We start from the raw sequence: 19,462 nt of genomic DNA, 5'->3' as shown, positions 1-19,462 counted from the left end.
TCTTTAAATGCTAAATATAACTCTTACTAGAGCTTCATGCACTGTGATTTGGCATTTGGGGATTGGCATTCACAGCTTGACAGACCTGCAGCACTGACTTAAGGTTAAAGCTACTGGAGAATTGCAGTTCAGAAAGGTGTTCTTAGAGCGGTCAATTCTGTTCACGTGGCCCTATAGAGGTTCTGGGTCATAACCATCGAGTTTTAACGGAGCTCATTTAAACGCTGAAAGTTGAGCAGAAATAGCCAAAGAGCCAAAACAAAAGCAAGAGCACATATTTCTTCTTAGATAAGGGGAAAACTTGTCTTAATGGCATTTTCCGGGGCACTTTTTGAAGAGCAAGGGAGAAAGCGAGGTGTGATTGCACACGTAGGTGTTCCTGTGTACCTGCGTGTAAAGTGGCTCGTAGATGTCCACTCCGTTGTCCTTGCTCTGTTCGATGAGCATGTTCCCACGTTTCCAGATGAATCTTGCGGGAGGGTTGGAGTTGACGGTGCAGCGCAGGAACACCGTCTTCTCTAGGTAGTAGTTGCCGCGCACATCGCTGATGGTCTGGTGCACCGTCAGAACTGGTGTGTCGAGGTCTGCCGAACACAAGGAACAAACAAATGTGAACGGTCAGCCATTGCTGCAGGGAGAGATTATTGGTTATTACACTCCAGGAACGTGTTCATTAAGGTTTGACACAAAGACGCACGTCAAGAAACCACAAGGATCAGTTTTATAGAGGCACAGATTCTTCAGACTGTGGGAGGTGAAAACAGCCTTTACTTTGCAGGATGCTGTCGCCTTTTCTGTGCAAACCATTGCTGATATTTCATGTGGCAGTAAAGGGACTTGGTAACTGGGACACAACAGTAAGTAAGTGCTGTTTGTACAAAAGTGCTGTTTGTTGGCTGAATTCCGCAGCCACACTGACCAAAGCTATCCAAACACTTGCCCGTTGATCGCAGCTTCTAACGAGCAGAAATGTCCAAACAGTCTCAGATATCTTTCCCTCAACTTTGCCCCATTTCCCTATGAAATTTGCCTTCATGGGAGCGGATGGGATTTCGGCTGCCGTCACAAGCGCGGAGCCTGCTCTCCCCTGGTTGCTGCCATCGCTCCAAAACTCACTGCCACTTTCACTCCCCATCACCATGGCGGCCTCTCTATCCCCTCCTCCTCGCTCCTTGTCTTTATCTCTCACAGGGAAGAGTTGTGTGTGTGTGTGTGTGTGTGTGTGTGTGTGTGTGTGTGTGTAAAATCCCAATTCTTTGCAGCCTAATTGCGATGTTGCGGACTTCAAACATCATGGAAACAATTTGTGCCGACACCAAGGTTTCCTTTTCCTCTCTTTCCTTCCTCTCTCTCTCCCGACTTCTCATGTCCCCGCTCTTGTCCCTTATTTCCTTCCTCCTGTGTCAACTCATCGCACCTGCTGTACACTTATCAAGCAGGCATGATAGAAGCTATAGAAAAGAGCTCGAGACGTGACTTTACTACGGCTCTTGATACCATCAGAGGGGAGCATGACAGGGCCCACATGATTGAGGAAAGAGGAGAGATATTTATTTTATTCCGGGGTTGGAGAAGATTGTGTGTATAAGTACACTTGAATTTCTGAGCGTGCCTTTGATAAGGGCACAGCTGTCACACAAGCGCTGTATCTCCCACACACAGGCACATGCATGCTAACACACACACACACACACACACACACACACACACACACACATCTGGACCCACATCGAAGTGTGTCCAGCATGGCATTAGAGCACTTGTGTGGCTTTCTAAGGTGGAGCTCTGGGGCAGGCACATGAACACACAGAGGCAGCTTGAACACTTTAAAGATAGGGACAGTCCAGTGTGCCACAGTCAAAATGGGTACAACACTGACAATGCATGTAAACTATAGTGATTACAGGTTCATTAAGTCATTGTCTTGAACATAAACAAATTGATGAATGGAGTTTTTTTTATTTAGTTTTAACTTAATATTCCTGTGTTTTCTGTGCATTTCAGTATTCTGACTGTTGTTGCACTTAAATGAGTAGGCTTATGCAACATTAAGCTTCTCTATGGCTATGGAGAAAATTACGGTATGAAATTTAGTTGATGATTTTTGATCCATAAATATGCTCCCGTTGGTCACTTTGAGATGATACCCTGCCTTTTTCTATTTGTTGGCGTTTCTAATGTGACATGGGTTCAAACTATCATTTTCCACATTGTGTGTTCGCCTCCTCATAGTTAGAGTATGGTGTTGTTCACAGGAATCTGAAGATCTCCTGGCTGGTTGTCAATCATTCACATTAACCAATGGCCTGCTGAGATATAGCCCTGCGTGTGTCACAGTAAGTTGTGTCACTGGCAGCTCTGACGTCATTACGCAGCAGTACATGTGTCTGTAGAGAGAGATAATCACTGGTTTCTTTGATAAAACAATTGTATTTATATGGAATACTTATTTATAGACATTAATATTCTATTCCCACCTGGAGAGCAATCTTGTCAAATAAAACAAGATGCATTCAACCGTCTGTAACAGAACTCACCCAAAAAAAAACCACGGTTCGAAAAAAAAGAAAAAAGAAAGTCACTGAGTTCTGAGTTCTGTGAAGCACTCATTCTTTTGTGCCCTTGTGGACAGCCTCATTCATGAAATGGCATCCCACAATTTTGTACAAAAGGCCAAGCAGGAAACTAGGCGCTGAGGTACCAGCAGTCTCTCTGAAAGCCTCTGCCAGCAACAGGCCATCAAACCTGGGCACCTTTCAAAGACACCTGCCTCCTGGTTCTGCCATGTGCATGTGTGTGTGAGAGAGATCTGGCAAAAGACTAGGCACCTTTGTATACTTGAATTTATGAATATGTTCCTGAATGCCTGCATGCCGTGTGTCTGTGTGTGTGTGTGTGTGTGTGTGTGTGTGTGTGTGTGTGTGTGTGTGTGTGTGTGTGTGTGTAGGGGGGGGGTTTCTCTATGATTTTCACCGCTTCAATTGTAGTGTAAGTGACTATGTGTTGTCATTCTGTCTGTTGGCGTACATGCCTTGAGAAAAAAATCACTCTTCCAGATTCATCATGGGATATTTAAAGGTCTCTTTGTTGATCAGCTACCCCCCACCCCCCAATTTCTCAATTGTTTTATTTTATAGACGTTAGAAACCAGCTATGACGGCCATGTATGTCTTCAAACTTGCTTACTTTTAGTTGAAGATTGAATCCACCAACCTGTAATCAGAGCTCAGAAAAAAAAGAGAGAGCTACTTTGTTTCCTCGTCCTCCCATCTGCAGTCCCTATCAATCGCATATAAAACTCCACTTGGACACGTGGAGGTAGACGGTTGGCTACAGTTTCTCCTTGTCCTGTTCATTCGCTCACTGCACTCCACTCTTGCCACTCCAACTGCCCGATCACCCGGCTCCCCGAGGTCTCCCCTGGCGGGCGTTGACACGCACTGTCACTGTACAGGTATGTCTACAGGGTCTAACAGCCACGGAGATTGAGCTGGAAGCAGGGGCCGTGGGCTGTATCTCTCCTGCATAGGAGCTGGATGCTGCAACGACGCAGATGGTCGCCCACATGCTGCCAAACGATCCAGGGGTTTGCACCTGAACCAGGCCCAAGGCTCAGGTGCATACCTCCACATCAGATCCAGCCTGAGCATTGCAGTACTTAAAGCTACAAACATATCTTCTTATTGATCATCAAAAATAACACCCCAAAAATATATAATGTGGGACGTCCTTTACCGAGTCGTGGATGAATGTGAATGTTGTTTCACGCGACAATTGTGTTGTTGATGCTTTTACTGCATAACCCAAATCCCCGCGGTGATTCTAACTCAGCTTGGGCTCTTAAGTAAATAGAGACAAAAGTTGAAACAGCAAGTGTACAGAAATACAATATAAAACTTTAATGAAGCTTCTGATTTCCCCAAAGTCCTGCCTTTGCACACAGCTTAGATCAATTGCACTGCACTGCTGTTGTTTGCCACAGCTTTTTAATGCACATCTACGTCTCCAAATCTCAAGCTGCACTGGGCCTGGCAATGTTTTCTGCTTAGACATTAAACATTGGTGCTGACACCAAGACTTTTACTGTGGTTCTCCATTAGAGTGTTGTCCTTTGTTTGGACAAATGCATGAAGCCAAAGCTCACAATCACATTTTTTTTTTAATAAAGGTAATACCGTGCGCACATGCCGTCCCTTCTACAGCCTGATGGTAGTTAACCACAAAATTTGAAAACATCCGATGTCTGTCCTCTGAGAAAAGGCTTTTTTAAACAGCTGATTTGAGAAATCAACAGATTTGCCTTTTGAAAGAAAAAAATGTGGCGTCTCCCACATGCTTAATTATCAATGAATAAAAATTAATATTTAATGTTTGTACTATGCTGTTTTAAAAACGAGGTGAGTCAAAATCAAATATAACAAAACTTTTGCTTCATAATTAAGTGGTTTTATTACAAAACAAATCCTGGCATTCTGAACTGAACTTCGCAAAGTGTGAAGCTTGTTTTGCTTTTATATATATTTGTCTGCTTTTGGAAAGACCGGATAAAACTATGACTTTTTTTTTTACATCAACAACATTAAAGGGGCCATATTATGCTCCAGGCACATTTTCAGCCTGGCTCCACGTATATCTTGTTATCTGGGGTGTCTGCCAGCCCACGGAGAATGAAAAGAAAACAATGAGTCGTTGATCCGTGGTTTGGGTTGATCGTGCAGACGGTCTGTAAACGAGCCATTCACAGCCCGGGCGTCAAGTGACGTAAGTTGACTCTTGCTACTGGGGCGACCCCGCCCCCAACCTGAGCAGCACCTCCCCCCATGAAGTGCGGAAAAACAGATCGCGTCTACGCCATCATTTTCTCGCGGCTGCCGGCTTGCTGCCGGCGGTCGGTAGCGGCTGCCGGCTTGCGGCGTAGCTAGACTCGCGGCCGGGATGTCGTTAACGTTCTATCGCCCAGCCCCTTGTGCTCTGTGTGCAATTATGGAGAACGTGTTCTGGGCCTCCCGGGTTTCTACGTCGTCTACGTGCCTTGTTACGTGCGACTGTTGTCATGGCAGCGCAACGCCGTAGTTGGGCAGCAGACGCGGGGAGGAGGGGGGAGGAGCCAGGCGGAACACGAAGGGAGGGGGGCGAGGAGTGAGCAGGAAAGCGCTGGAATCGACCGTGGTCTCACAGGGCTGTTTATACAGAAAGAGCAGGGTGCTGTGTGGCTTGATCCTTGAGGTGTTTTGACATGGAATGGCAAATACGTATATATGTAGTTCACACACCTGAAAACCAATGTAACTTGTGTAAAAGGAGGCATAATATGGGCCCTTTAATGACACAACACAGTCAATGAAAATCCCTCACTGATTTCAAATCAGCAAGGTCAGTCACAGTTATGAAGTTCACCTTAGCTACATATCCTTGGACATCTGGAGAACAGCAATATAAGAACTCCCACTTTATATTTGCTACTTTATCTTCTTAGTAACATGTACACTAATAGCTACGTGACTAAGATCACACTTCATGAATAAATTGTGTTACATATTGTGTTTGATGAAGAAAAGACACTTATCTGGTCGCAAAAAATTAATTCAAGAGGGGCAATTCAACACCGTTCAACACAGTGTTGTTAATGAAATTCCTTTATCATTTGAGTGAGTGAGAGAGAAAAACACTGCCAAGTAGTGTATTTCTACCATCTAAATTGTAGTATAAAGCATTGCAGGAAACCCTTTATACTCAAGCATGTGCTTTAAAATTACCCCTGAAACTTTGAGCAGAGTGTCACTGTGGTCCGGTATTCCACTTATGTTTGTGCCTGAAAAAAAGATTTTTTCTTTAACACAAATTGAGTTATTTTAACACGAACTTCGAAGCAAATTCACCAGCACAAAAGCACACCAGTACAGGCTCCTGATTGTTTGCTTGTTATCTGAAGGATCAAATGATTAGAAGTGTGGTCAGGATTACAAACTCCTGAACACCTAGTGACTATGCTACTAGTACATGCAATGAACGCAGCGGAGTAAGCAGGACAACACAAATACAGGTTTGGCCTCTGGACCTTTTGAGGAGTTTATCTGCTGTATTTTAAAATGGTCTCAAACCCTGCTCCCACACCCTTAACCCTGAGCAATAGATTTAATCTAAAGTGACAATGTGGTAGCAGTGACCAGTGATTTATTTTCAAAGGCATAACAGTTGTATGCACCATATATATTTTTCATAGACTCAAGGTGGAGTCTGCACATCATGAGTCCGGTAATGATCTTATCTAAAAAAAAGATTGCCCCCCCCCCCCCCACCCTAAAAGAAAACGAGAGTAACCGTGGTAATAATTGAAACAGAGATGTACTCAGAAGCAATCCATCTTTGTGGTCAGGGTTGACCGAGTGTGTTTTTGTAACAAGTTGACCTCTGCAGGGTGCTTTCCCCTGCAGGAGAACGCAATAGACTCCAAATCCTCTTTGATTTCCAATAACATGTCCTGTACTCTAATAGCTCTCTGGGAGTAGGCGGCCATTAGGGGACCAAAGAGAAGATGACAGGTCCAATTGAGTGTAGGCGTGCAGCGGAGTAGAATAAGGTGTGGTGTGCTGCATGTGTGTGTGTGTGTGTGTGTGTGTGTGCGCGCGGCGCAGTGCGAGTCTGTGAGGGGATGTGATTGTGTGAGTAACAATAGTTACTGTATGTTCCGTATCTTTTGTACAACGTAGAACCGTAAATGTATTGTTCCCAGTGAACAACTGTAATCACTGTGATTCACTTAAAGGGCCCATATTATGCCCCCTTTTACACAAGTTACATTGGTTTTCAGGTGTGTGAACTACAGGTCTTTGCCATTCCATGTCAAAACACCTCAAGGATCAAGCCACACAGCACCCTCCTCTTTCTGTATAAACAGCCCTGTGAGACTACGGTCGATTCCAGTACTTTCCTGCTCACTCCTCGCCCCCCTCCCTTCGTGTTCCGCAAAGCTCCGCCTCGCTCCTCCTCGCTCCTCCTCGCACCGCCCCGGGTCTGCTGCCATGACAACAGTCGCACGTAACAAGGCACATACACGACGTAGAGACCCGGGAGGCCCAGAACACGTTCTCGCCGGGAGCCGCGACTGGCCGCCGGCAGCCGCGACCTCCGCCGCAAGCCAGGAGCCGCGACCGACCGCCGGGAGCCGCGACCGCCGGCAGCCGCGACCGAACGCCGGCAGCCGCGACCGACCGCCGGGAGCCGGGAGCCGCGACCGACCGCCGGGAGCCAAGGCTCTGTTTTTCCACACTTCAAGGGGGGAGGTGCTGCTCAGGTTGGGGGCGTGGTCACCCCAGTAGCAGGAGTCAACTTACGTCACTTGAGGCGCGGGCTGTGATTGGCTCGTTTACAGACCGTCTGCACGATCAACCCAAACCACGAATCAACGACTCATTGTTTTCTTTTCATTCTTCGTGGGCTGGCAGACACCCCAGATAACAAGATATACGTGGAGGCAGGCTGAAAAGGTGCCTGGAGCATAATATGACCCCTTTAAGGTCACTCTACAATTTATATCAACCATTAGTCGTGAAAAGAAACATTGCACAGACTATATAAGAAAGAGAAAAGAGACAAACATGGTTTTCGTACCAAAGACATGCAGAACATTTTCATTACAAAACCGAACAAATGGGTGAACAGTTGAGTTGCTTTCGTCCCACAACGATAAGCACAACGATCAGGTTGATAAATTTAAAATGTGAAGTTTCTTCTGGAAAACGGTGAAAGGTTTTAAATCTTAGTTGCTGCACTACCCTTTTCTCAGTCTGACCGTGGCCTAGCAAATAACAAAATTGCCCCACAAGAATAGAGTACAGTCTGCAGCCGCGCTAGTGGCTCTGTGTGGTTGTACTCAGGGACAGTGATGCTTTGAGCTGAATTATAATACCCTAACCCTAACCCTAAAGACGTTCACAATGTGACGTGCTCACAATGCTAACATGCTGCTATTTAACAGATATGATGTTTACCATGTTAACCATCTTCGTTTAGCATATATAGCCCAAGTTTTCAGTATTTATCCTGTTGAAACTAAAAGGATTGAACATGCTTTTGGGGTCATCCGTCTGATAATTGTTGGTGTATCTTTGAATGGAAAAAAAGGAAGAACTGTTTTGAATTAACCAAAAATAATTGCTGAGGAAATTCATCTGGGATTTTATTGACCCACACTCCACATAAAAGAAACAAAGATATAATATACAGAGATAAGCTCTGGTGGTCAAAACAGTTTACTAATGCTGCTTAGATTCATAAATATCACTAAGGATTAATCTAGACCAACAAACGTTTTTCTGATTCGTAATCATGTGATGGACATTTGGATGTTATGAAAATGACAATGTAATGATGCAGGACGATGAAAAGCCACAAAAACGTTCAGTGTCGCAGGAAGAAAACAGCTGTCCACCTAAAATAACTGTTTCTATCGACAACAGACTCACAGAAAACTGCAGTAAACAATTGAATGTCTTTCTTTCTCTCTCTCTGTCTTTCTCTCACACACAGATTGAAAACACATTCATATTGGCATCAAGCTCACACCCACACACACAAACACATGTGCACACAATCACGCGCACAGTGAGAAAAAGCCTGTGCATACAGAGAGACACGAATAGAGGCAGACTTGCCGTTTGATCCAGCTTCGCGTCTTGTCAATTATTCAGCATTCTGCTCATACACATCGCCATAAAGAGGGCATAAAACATGCACGAGGCCCACATTTGGAAATAACGAGAACATCGCCTGTGTTTAAAATGCAATGTTCAGAAGTAAAGATTGATTTAGGTTCATTTCTCATGCTCATTTTTTTTTTTTGCAAAACAAAAATCACTTTTTTTTAACCCCACAAATCATGGTTTCATGTCTTTCACTTCTCATTGGTGCTACAGCCTTTGCTCTTTGACAAAAACTAAATGAAAAGAGGAAGATAGATGAAGCAAGAAGGTTGCAACATTTCCAGCAATATTAATATCATTGTATACAATCAAAAGCATTTGATTTATGTTCTTGGGTCTGTGGGTCAGAAGTGTGATTTGTCACACTGGGCCCAGTGAATGCCAGGTAACTCTCTGTGAGAAAGGGGGATGGGTGTATATAGTAGATCATAATATACTAATAAGAGCAACGTTACGCGATATGTGAATAGAGAATATGTATATAGACTGAGGTGATGACATTACATTACAAATAGAGACATAAACAGCCTTTTTTCTTTATCTTAGTTATTCTTAAAGAGTCTCAGTTGGGTCTTTGTGAAGCAACTTTTAAACTCCCCAACGCACACGACTCTCCAACTTTGGCTTCAATCATCGTTTAACTTTCCTGATAATTACAAAGAACGTGATGAACGCTGCAGTTTGCATATGCATCCTCTTGTGTTAAATCTTGTAACGTTAGGTTAAACAGCCAGGCACAGGTCCCTGCGATAAGAGGAATTACACCCTGAGTCCTCTCCCAAACTTTGCTGAAAATGTCGCATTTTCGTCGAGCCAGCGCGTTATGTACAAGCCTTAATTATGCTCCTGTCAGCAAAGAACCAGGGAAATCGTATAAAACATTCATGATGGTGTGACTCTATTATTTCAAGCCATAAAAACACTAATATCGGTGTGTTTAGTGACGAGTGTGACAGTGTAGCTGCACAGCAGAGCAGACAGCAAAGAGGGTGTGATGGGAGAAAAAGGCATAGTTCACTCACGTAGCTTTAGCCTTTCTGCTGGGCTAAAATGACACACACATGAATGTATACCAAAGCACACACCTACAACTCACCAACAAATACACGCACAAATTTACACACAAACTCCTCAGGGCCAAAATAACACGTGGATCTCCATCTCCTTGCTGCAGCCCCAAAGGGCATGAGAAGAAAGTCCTTCTGTGTCCCTGTAAGTGCCTTCTGAAGTTATCTGTGGGGAGCAGAGCATAAAGGATGTCCTTCTTACTCCTCCATGCCCAGGTCATGGTGTGGCACATGCAAAAAAGAGCATGATGACATCAAAAGTCAAGAAACATGCACAAATTCGCGGGCACACAGATGCGTCTTTGACTAATCCTTTGGATTGTTGAATTTCTAATTAGCTTTGTGGCATCCAGGGCACCGTGGACCGGAGCAATAGGACATATGGAAAACACACAAAGACACACACACACACAAACAAACACACACAGGCTGTTTCTGCTCTTGAAATTATTATACTCCTTGTGTTTTATTGTGTTGTGTGGCGGGACTACACACAAGGGGCAATCTGCACAGTGTCGTTATTAACACAGCTCTGGACCACTTCTGCGGATTCCTACTCAGATACTCAAGTGGTTTTCTGGCCCAACTTCACTTTCATTGTCTCCTGGTTAACAGGACACAGTGAACAAATACATAAATAAGAGTGAGGAGACTCATGGGATGGGACACATGATGCACAAGTCTCATCACCAGCCTCAGTTAGATGCTGTGATTGTTTTTGAGAAGTTTAAATTGAAACCAAACTAAATGCTACACTGTGACACACAGTGATCGTGATGAAAAAATTTATATCACAGAGATTTATCAGAATGTTATTAGCCACCACTATTCCAACCAAAGTAATTAAGTTCAGTCTTCAATTACAACCATTCAGATATTATGTCAAAATTATTGAAAGATGTAACCATAACTCTGTGGATATCACTTAAACAAGTTGTGTATAGAAGTATGATTGAAGTTGACGTAATAACTAGAGATAAAACTGTTGGCGCGGCGATGACAAACGTAGGCCTCAAGCAATGCTGAAGGTGTAAGTCAGTGTCCTACTCTGTCACCCCCTAATAATCAGTCTCGAAGACACAACAGACAAGGGAATTATACAATATAATGACCATGTCATATATTACAGGTCAAAGGTTCAGAGGTTCTCAGCAGGAGCTAATAACAAATCTTAAAATCATGCCCTCAAGCGGGAAACTGAAAACCCACCTGCTAACTCAATAAATGAATAACAGCTGCAGCTAAACATCTACATTTGAATGCTAAGACGACAGGGATAAAGCGTTATTTATATATTGTTTCATATAAATCATAAGTCCCTCTTCATGCCACATCAAATGACACAATGTGCAATCAAGCGTGGTACAGGACAAATCTGAGGTTACATAATAATAAACCCGTCGTCCAGGTTGTTGCCTCCAGGACCATTAGAGGACCCTCCTCAGGGAGAAGGTCTATTAGGACAAATGACTCAATGATTCTTCTGCACTGCAGACACATTAACCATTGATTTACTTGGAATTAAACATGTGGCCTTTATGACCTTCACAAGGCTTTTTAGGTTCAAAGGTCATTGGGGAGTGGGGTTCTTAATGGATATTAGTGTCAGAGCACAATTCAATTCACTAGACGAATTCTTGTGGAATGCTGTTTGTGCAATACATAAGACGGACACTCTTAACTGGCAGAGTTAATATCTATAATGAATTTAATTTGGTGAAACAATGAAATGAAAAGATACTGAAACACCCATCACACAGTTGTGTAAAGGCACACAAGCATACACTAGGGTGAAGTTTTATATATATATACAGTATATATATCAAGTTGCATTGCCTGCACTGTTATGTTCATGTCTCTTGTCTCTTTGCCAACACAGTCTCATCAACTAGTGTTTCAGTGTCTTTGGAATAGGAAAGTTCAGAAATCGTCAAATGTTTTGTCGCATGTCAGTCAATGACTTAGTTCTTATAAGCCGAAAAGACAAGAATAACATGGGAGAGCTGAGCTTCTCTTTTGGTAAAGTCCAAGTCTGCCACGGAGGACCCTCTCAAAACCAAACGATAGCTTTTCAGACCAACAGTCCTCCAAGTGCTATTTTAGAAACTGCCCACAGCAAAGCTCTTCACAGAGCTTATCAGGCAATGCTTTGAGAGAGAATAACCGCGCCTGCCTGTGGCTGTGATGGTTATTTCCTACTTTTGCAACTGATTTGTGTGGCACTCAACGCCATCGGTTCTGCTTGCACTGAGAAAGTGCTGAGCTAGCCCGCTCTAAACAAAATTTAACACCTTGGCTTTGTGGTATTGCACACACTGAATACCCATGTTAAATTCTCACTGTTTTCTTTTCTGGTTTATTTCCTGCTTTCTTTATTTAGTTTATCTGTTGGTGTCTTTTTCTGGGGTGTTTTTTCACATATTTTCTACTGAGACAGAGATTATTCCCCTTAACTGGAACAATTTACAGACATGTTTTCAACTGATGTTGCATCAGGGATTAAAAGTGCTTTTTCACTTGCTATGAATCACTTTGGACTGAGGTTTTGCACAGAAGCCTATTCTTGAGTTTAAGGAAAAATGAGTTCTGTGCTTTGTTCAACTAAGTCTGGTAAAATATTGAAGATGATGTTAGTCTAAGTGTTTTAAGGGGGGGGGGGGTCAAATTCACATATGATACTATTACTCCATTAACAGATTTTTAATGACAACATCTTGTATATCTGTGTATGCTGGTATGTAATAGGTAAGCTTTTCACAGAAATAAAAAAGACCAGTGAGAAGCTCTTTCGCAACCAGCCCCCTCAATTACATTTCAACTATTCTCTGCATCTCATTTCTCTTTATTCTTCAGTGTCTGTTTTTTTATTTTATTCTGAGAGTGATATAGACAACACCTGCTGGCAGGAGATGAAAAACAGATCTTGGGCTAAGTAATTGCTTCTTCAGGTGATGATGAAATTGGTTAATTTCCTGCATTAATTGGTTCTTTATCTGGTTACAGTCCCCTCGCTATTTTTCACCACATCACTCAGGTCTATGGCAGATTTGACAGGAAGGCTGAGAAATCCGTGTAAGGAAACCTATCTCACACCAGCAACGACTCTCTTTGTTCCGACAATGTTTTTCTACATTTTTCTAATCTTGAATCTTTTCTGTGTTTCATGGCAATCTAATCGTCTTGTCTGTGCCCCTCTGTCTCCATCCTCTTCCTATTTCAATTTTTTTATCTGCCAATACACAGGCTGTGAGCCTGCCCCCAGGCACCTCCCATACTTTATAACGCAGCCGTCATTACCCAGCCCTCTGCGGCTGGCCATAAATGAAAAACTGAAAATGTGGTAGTAGACAGAGGACAGAGGACCGCAACATTAAGGAGAGAGTATGGGAAAGGAGAGGGAAAACATCAACTAATTGTGGAAAAATACTAAGGACAGAAAAAGAGCATGAGAAATAGAGAGGGAGGATGAGAGGGAGCAGGAGGTGCAGAGGACAGACTCAAAAGGGGAAAAAGGAGATGAAGAGCAAAGCCATAAAAACCTAAGTTGGAAGTTATGGGAGCCTGGCTGGATGAAAAATGCCATCAACATAAAATAATATTAGAATTGGTCTGGCCTCATGGTGCTGTTGAATACAGATGCCACCCAGCAGGGTCTCTGTGGGGGAGCTGGCTAATTTGAACAACCATCCTACCTGCGAGGGCGGTAAAAAATATCAAAGGAAATTAAATAAAAGGTTCACTGTCAGTTGTTTAGTTTATAGCCCCACATTTCCCTCTCAAAGCCGGTTTAAGTGTCAGACAGAAGATCCACTCGCTGAGATTAGCTACCAGCAGGGGAGTGAGCCATGAGTGCAAGATTTATCGTCATTATCCAGAAATTGACCTACAAACTAGAACAGACACGGACCTACTGCAGCTCTAAACAATTATATAACGTACGACAGGGATCAAACCATCTCTCAAACCTGCATACTGAAGTTAAAGCTTATTTGACCCTCATCTCATTCCAACACATCGTCAATAATTGGCCCAAAGGGAGCCATGGATACCGAAAAATTAATGAGTGGTGAATGAAAAGGGATTTGGAGAAATCTGATGAGCGACATATATTGACTGGAGGTGATTGAAAAGACAGCTGGACGTCTTAATTATTGCAAAGTCATGGTAATGCCATTTTATCACATTTAAATTGGGTTTACAGACGCCCATCAGCAAACCATAAGGTCATTATGATCACTGGGGAAGTAAATTAAATGAAGAGAATTACTCCTAATGCCTCAATGATCAGTGGTACAATTTCATAAGTAGATAAACAACGTTTTAGGGTGAAAAAAAAAAGACACATGCAGCATGTCATCTGTAATTTGAATGGATTTGTTGGGACATTGTTACACCAGGGCTATAGAGAAAATTACTCCTAATGTCAAATTACAGAATTTCAGCAACAATGACATTTTTTTATTCTATATTTAGCAAATTAAAACAAATGATTGTCATCTGCTTCAAAGTATACGTGATGCATCAATAACACAATATGCTCCACAACACATCCTTGAATTGCACATATACTTAGTAAAAATGTGCACACTATTACATATCTTACTTTCATGATTTGCCATCTCTCTCTGCCGTCTCTTATGTTGTCCGCACCAAAGGAAACCCATAAACCACTTGATTTATCCTTCAATACAGTGTAATGGTTATTTTCCCTGAGAAACATATCAGTGTGTGCTACAACGGCCGATAGGAAGGTCAAGATAATTTCAAGACTACGCTTTATTGTATAACCTTTATATGGAGGGTAGTCAATAAATAAGGGAAGGAAAAAACAAGGAGAAGAGGAAAAAAAATACATTTTAGATAAAGCTGGCCAAACGATGGGGACGAGTGGAGTGGTCTTATCTGTCTACGGTCTGCAGAACAGCTTATAACCATGCCGTACTTCACCTTGTCGTGTGTGTGTGAGTGTGTGTGTGTGCGCACCCACTCAGTTCCTCCGGGTGGTCTTGCTACTAAATGATTCAATCACATCTGGGTTATTCAGTTCAGCATATGTAATTTATTTTGCAAAGAAAGGGGAGCAAAATATTTTTGCTCTTTGTCGAATACATTTACACCCGGTTACTTCTCTCAATTAGGATGTCTTATCCTCAGATATTCTTCCACATTTCTACCTCTCTCTTTACTTACTTATCTTGCCTCCACCCAGCCGATTGATATAAAAGCCTTACCTTACTTGACTATGTATGAGAAATAGGCACGCTGTCAAAAAAACGGAAATCCACGTTACTCCTGGCCAATTGTGCGATGGTTGAAATATCACAATGACTCACACAATTCTTCAGAGTCTCTATTACTTAACTATATATTTTTTGTTGGGTTTACCACTCTGTATCTATGATCCACCACATCGTGTTACTGGGCCTCCTTCCTTTTTCCTTTCCCTTTTCCCCTACACTCGCTCTCTCCCTCTTCTTCCACTCTCCTTTAAACCCTGCCTTGTTCTCTCTTCCTTTTCAATCTCTCTGTCTACCTTCCCTCCTTGCTGTTTTACCCCTCTCCTTCCTTCGGCCGCCCTGCGACACTGTAGTTTTGTCTTTGTCAAACACACTTTATGTTTAACAAAGCCTTGAAACAGCTCTGCTCTTAAAGGAGTTAACTGAGATGTAGTACCTCAGTACAGTGGGGTGGGGACATAGGCGACCCCAAACTGTCATGGAAACCCATGTCACATGTGATCAGTGACTCACCATACTCACCCACCGGGAACCTGGGGTGAGAAAACTGTAGGGAATTTTTTGTTATGGGAAGCACACAGTGTTGTCTGTGCATGCATGCATACATATAGTCCCTTAAACTCAATCTATCAAAACCTCATGATTTTACACATTCATGGAGGGATGTAAACAGACATATGCACACACAAGTGCACACACACACACACACACACACACACACACACACACACACACACACATGCACACGCTCAACTGTAGGTCAACCATTGTACTTACAAATCAACCATCTTGCCTCTGTTCAAACTGCTAAGAGCGTAGTCCCTTCACAATAATCTTTGTGTCATGAAATAGTCCACAAAGGAGGTTTTAAGTCTGTGACAAGACTATGGCGAAAATGTAGCCTGTGCCCAGCAGTGATTTAGAAAAAAGAGAAGCTGGAAATCTTTCAGATTATGAGATACAGCTTTGAGTCTGATTAAGGTTAATATGTTGATATATGTAGTATCACACCTACGTATATAAAGTAGAAATATATTCTATATTTTCTGCCACAGTGTAAAATGAGACTCCTCAGGAACAGAATCTAAGATTTAGTGGCATCTAGTGGCGAGGATGGAGATAGCGACACACTGAATACGTCTCCCGTCAAGATTAGTACGCAAGACCCAAATTCAGAACGCAGATAAGTAGAGTATTTAATTAAAAAGAAAATAAAGAAAAACAGATTTACAGTCTTCGAAGGTAACAAAAAGCAAAATCCAAACTCAGACAGGGAATCCAAATGGGACAACACCAGGAGCAATGAACACAAAGAGAAAAACTGGGCCGAACAAAATAATCATAACAGGAATGCAAAACAGAGCAGGAAATAGCAGGAGATATCACAGGGGTAAAACAGAACAGAAGACAGACAAACTGACACAGACAAAATTAAATCACAGAGATATACACAAGGTGGGCGGGGCTAATCCAACACAGGTGAAACACATTAGGAACAGGTGCTAACAATCACGGGGGGGGGGGGGGGCAGGAGAACAGGAAATGAATGTCAAAATAAAACAGGAAACACCAACTCAAGATCAAACAAACAGGGGATAGCAAAGGGTATTCAACTTCCACCAATGATTCCTCTAAATTCTACACAATGGTTCTTTAAGCAGGTGTGTGAGCGGTTTGTCGAGGCCTAAAGAAAGAAAAAAAAATATTTGAGCCATTTTATTGAATGTGATTACACTTTAAGAGACAGTTAGAGCAATCTAAACAATATCTCAAATTGAATCAGGTAGAATCTGCAATCTGACGACTAGATGGTGTATGAAATTTGGATAAATGAGGCTCCATTATGACAGTGTAATTCCAACACGTCATATTAAGAATATGTCTGGGAAGTAATGGCAGGCTAATTGTCGTTTGTGCTCATCACACCCATCTGCTCGTCCATCTGTCTTCACAAATTTAGTTGATTTGCAAGCAAAACATAAAACTTTGAGTCACACTAAGTGGGGACCTTAGGTAAGGCTGTTAAAATGGCCTGTTTCATGCTGCAATATGCTGACTGTGGCTAAATTCACATCTACATTAGTCATTGCAGCAGGCTCTCTTAGTCATTGTAGCATGCTCTCTTAAATATTTGCTTCACTGATACTGCTCTACCCTACAATAGTAAAATTGTAAAGATCCAGAATGTCACAGCAGAGGGAATACACTTTTACCAGCAGGGCAATTGGCAAAAATGGGGCAGACCCCTTCTACTGGGATGTAAGGACACAATTCCACTTACACAAGTCATGTGAACAAAGCACAAATACACGGTATTATTCAGACAAAACTGAAAATTGGCACACTGATCAATGCACATTTTGTACAAAATAACAACCAAGTACTCAATCACAAATCTCACACAAGCCAGGGTTAACAAAAATTACAATGGCTTCGGATGAAGAAGCCTCACTCAATGTTACAGTGGATGAAAGAGTGAAACACACTTCTAAGGTTAATGCACAACACCTAATCCTCCATTTTTGTATATGAAGCTCAAACATACACAGAGGAGGGTTTTTAGAGTTCATCCTGTGCCACAGTCAACAACGTATATACAATGCATCTCAAAGGACCTGCTGCAGCATGGGTTGACAGAGAGAGAAATAGAGAGGGGAAAAATAATGTTTTTCTTCTATTCTATATTGGCAGTAGGAAAATAACACAACAATCAGTGCTTTACCGCCACCTTCTGTAATGGAGTGTGAAACAGGTCCTATGACTATAATTTATTGTTCTGTAAAGTATTAAAGGCAAAATCCACCAATGCTGTTAAACTAAAAAAAAAATTGCAGGTGCCTCAAATTCCCTGTCACAAAATGGCAAAGTCAAAATTGTTTGTCAAAACGTTGTTATCTTCCATGGCACTTTCACCCCAAAGCCGATGCAAAGTGTTCACCTTAATATTCTTAATGGGAGCTTGTGTTGCTGTTAACACTTTATATCACACAGTTTATTGAGGAAATGGCACCAAACTAATTACAACAGTGACCGCCTGTCACAGGCTGTTTTTCAAGCTGTTCACACCCCGCCTGTCGGAGGTAAATCAATACAGTTCGATACACACAAAGACATACTCGGCCGTAGTTACAATAAAAGGTGTCTTAGAGCAGTGCCCGTCAATATTTAAATCTCTGCAACTACCAAGCTTTGTCTGTTTGTATTTGACATTTCCGCAGTATTGCCACCTTCTGCTTCCAATATAGTGTTCAGTTTGGAAGTGACCTTAAAGATTAACTGACCAATTAATCCCCTCCAACACCAATACAACCAACACAATCACACATGTTGGAGTGTGTTACCATCAGTCAACCACAGTGTCAGAAATGTCAGAAAAACACCTGCCATGTGGGGTGGCCTCGCTCTCGGGACATGCTCTCCAATGCTGATTCCTTCCTTGTGAATTATTGCTTTATAATTGTCCGAGCTGAATGGTCCTCCAGGGAAACCAAATGACCTCTTACAATAGAAAGGATAGGACACGAGCAGGTGAGAGGACATAATTCTGCATTATGTTCTATATAATGGTTCCAAATCAACAGCAGTGACAGCATGTCAGACATCCACGATGTTCCAGGTGAATGTGAGGACTCCGCACTTCATAATGGGCAGAAATAAAACATGCTGTAGTACTAAGAGTGTATTTTGAGTGTATTCATGAAAATAAGGTTTAAAATGGAAAGAATACCTTCGAAGGTTTGACCTTTAGTAGCTCCATTATGCAAATCAGTGTAATTTGTGAGCATTACTTAATGTGAGCTGCAGATTTTATGTTAACCACATCTATGCTTAGATAATTTGTGTGTTTGAAAGATTAAAGTTATGACCTGTAATTACATAATTTCCATCAGACAAATTATTGTACTATCCAATACCAGAACATTATACACAAATGTAAATCATGAAAGTTAAAAACATTGATCTACTGATGCAACACATTTCTACTAAAGGCACAATATATAGAGGAATCATATATATGCTCTTGGCCGTGTGTTGCAGCTTCCTTGATGTCCCAGCTTGTTCCTATAACACCAGCCCCGCCCCCACTAACACCACCATGATGACCCCTTTCCAATAGATCCATTAGTGACAGGTCTTACTCTTAGAGGTTGGCTTTAACTGCACCTCTGGGGGTTAAGAGAGAGAGAAAGTACCAAGTATCAGCATGACGACACTTCTCTTTCACCTCAACTGTATTTAACATAAAGGACCACCATTAGTGTCCATTCACATTAGCATATGCATATTTTAGTTCCTCTTCTCTTACTTCTGTGACGAATGATAATTTGACCAAATGCATATTTAACTATATGCATTCAATACCATGGAAGTTTTTAGATACTGGGTAAAGGGATGTCTTTCCTTCAGCAGAATAATACCAACAATAATAATAATAATAATGCTACTTAATAACAAA

General features: G+C 42.1%; 1 protein-coding gene across 4 annotated transcripts in view; it reads right to left on the bottom strand.

Annotated features, from left to right (window-relative positions):
- LOC118302636 (MAM domain-containing glycosylphosphatidylinositol anchor protein 1) overlaps window positions 1-19,462 on the bottom strand; it is a 149,342-nt gene that overhangs the window by 59,280 nt on the left and 70,600 nt on the right. For all 4 annotated transcript variants that reach the window (XM_035628940.2, XM_035628939.2, XM_035628942.2 and 1 more), the window contains one exon: window positions 388-584. In XM_035628940.2, coding sequence (XP_035484833.1) covers window positions 388-584 — 197 coding nt within the window. The remainder of the gene's footprint in view (window positions 1-387; window positions 585-19,462) is intronic.

Source organism: Scophthalmus maximus, chromosome 4 (genome assembly GCF_022379125.1).
Source record: "Scophthalmus maximus strain ysfricsl-2021 chromosome 4, ASM2237912v1, whole genome shotgun sequence".
NCBI classification, from domain to species: Eukaryota; Metazoa; Chordata; class Actinopteri; order Pleuronectiformes; family Scophthalmidae; genus Scophthalmus; species Scophthalmus maximus.
This window is presented reverse-complemented; position numbering and strand designations above follow the sequence as displayed.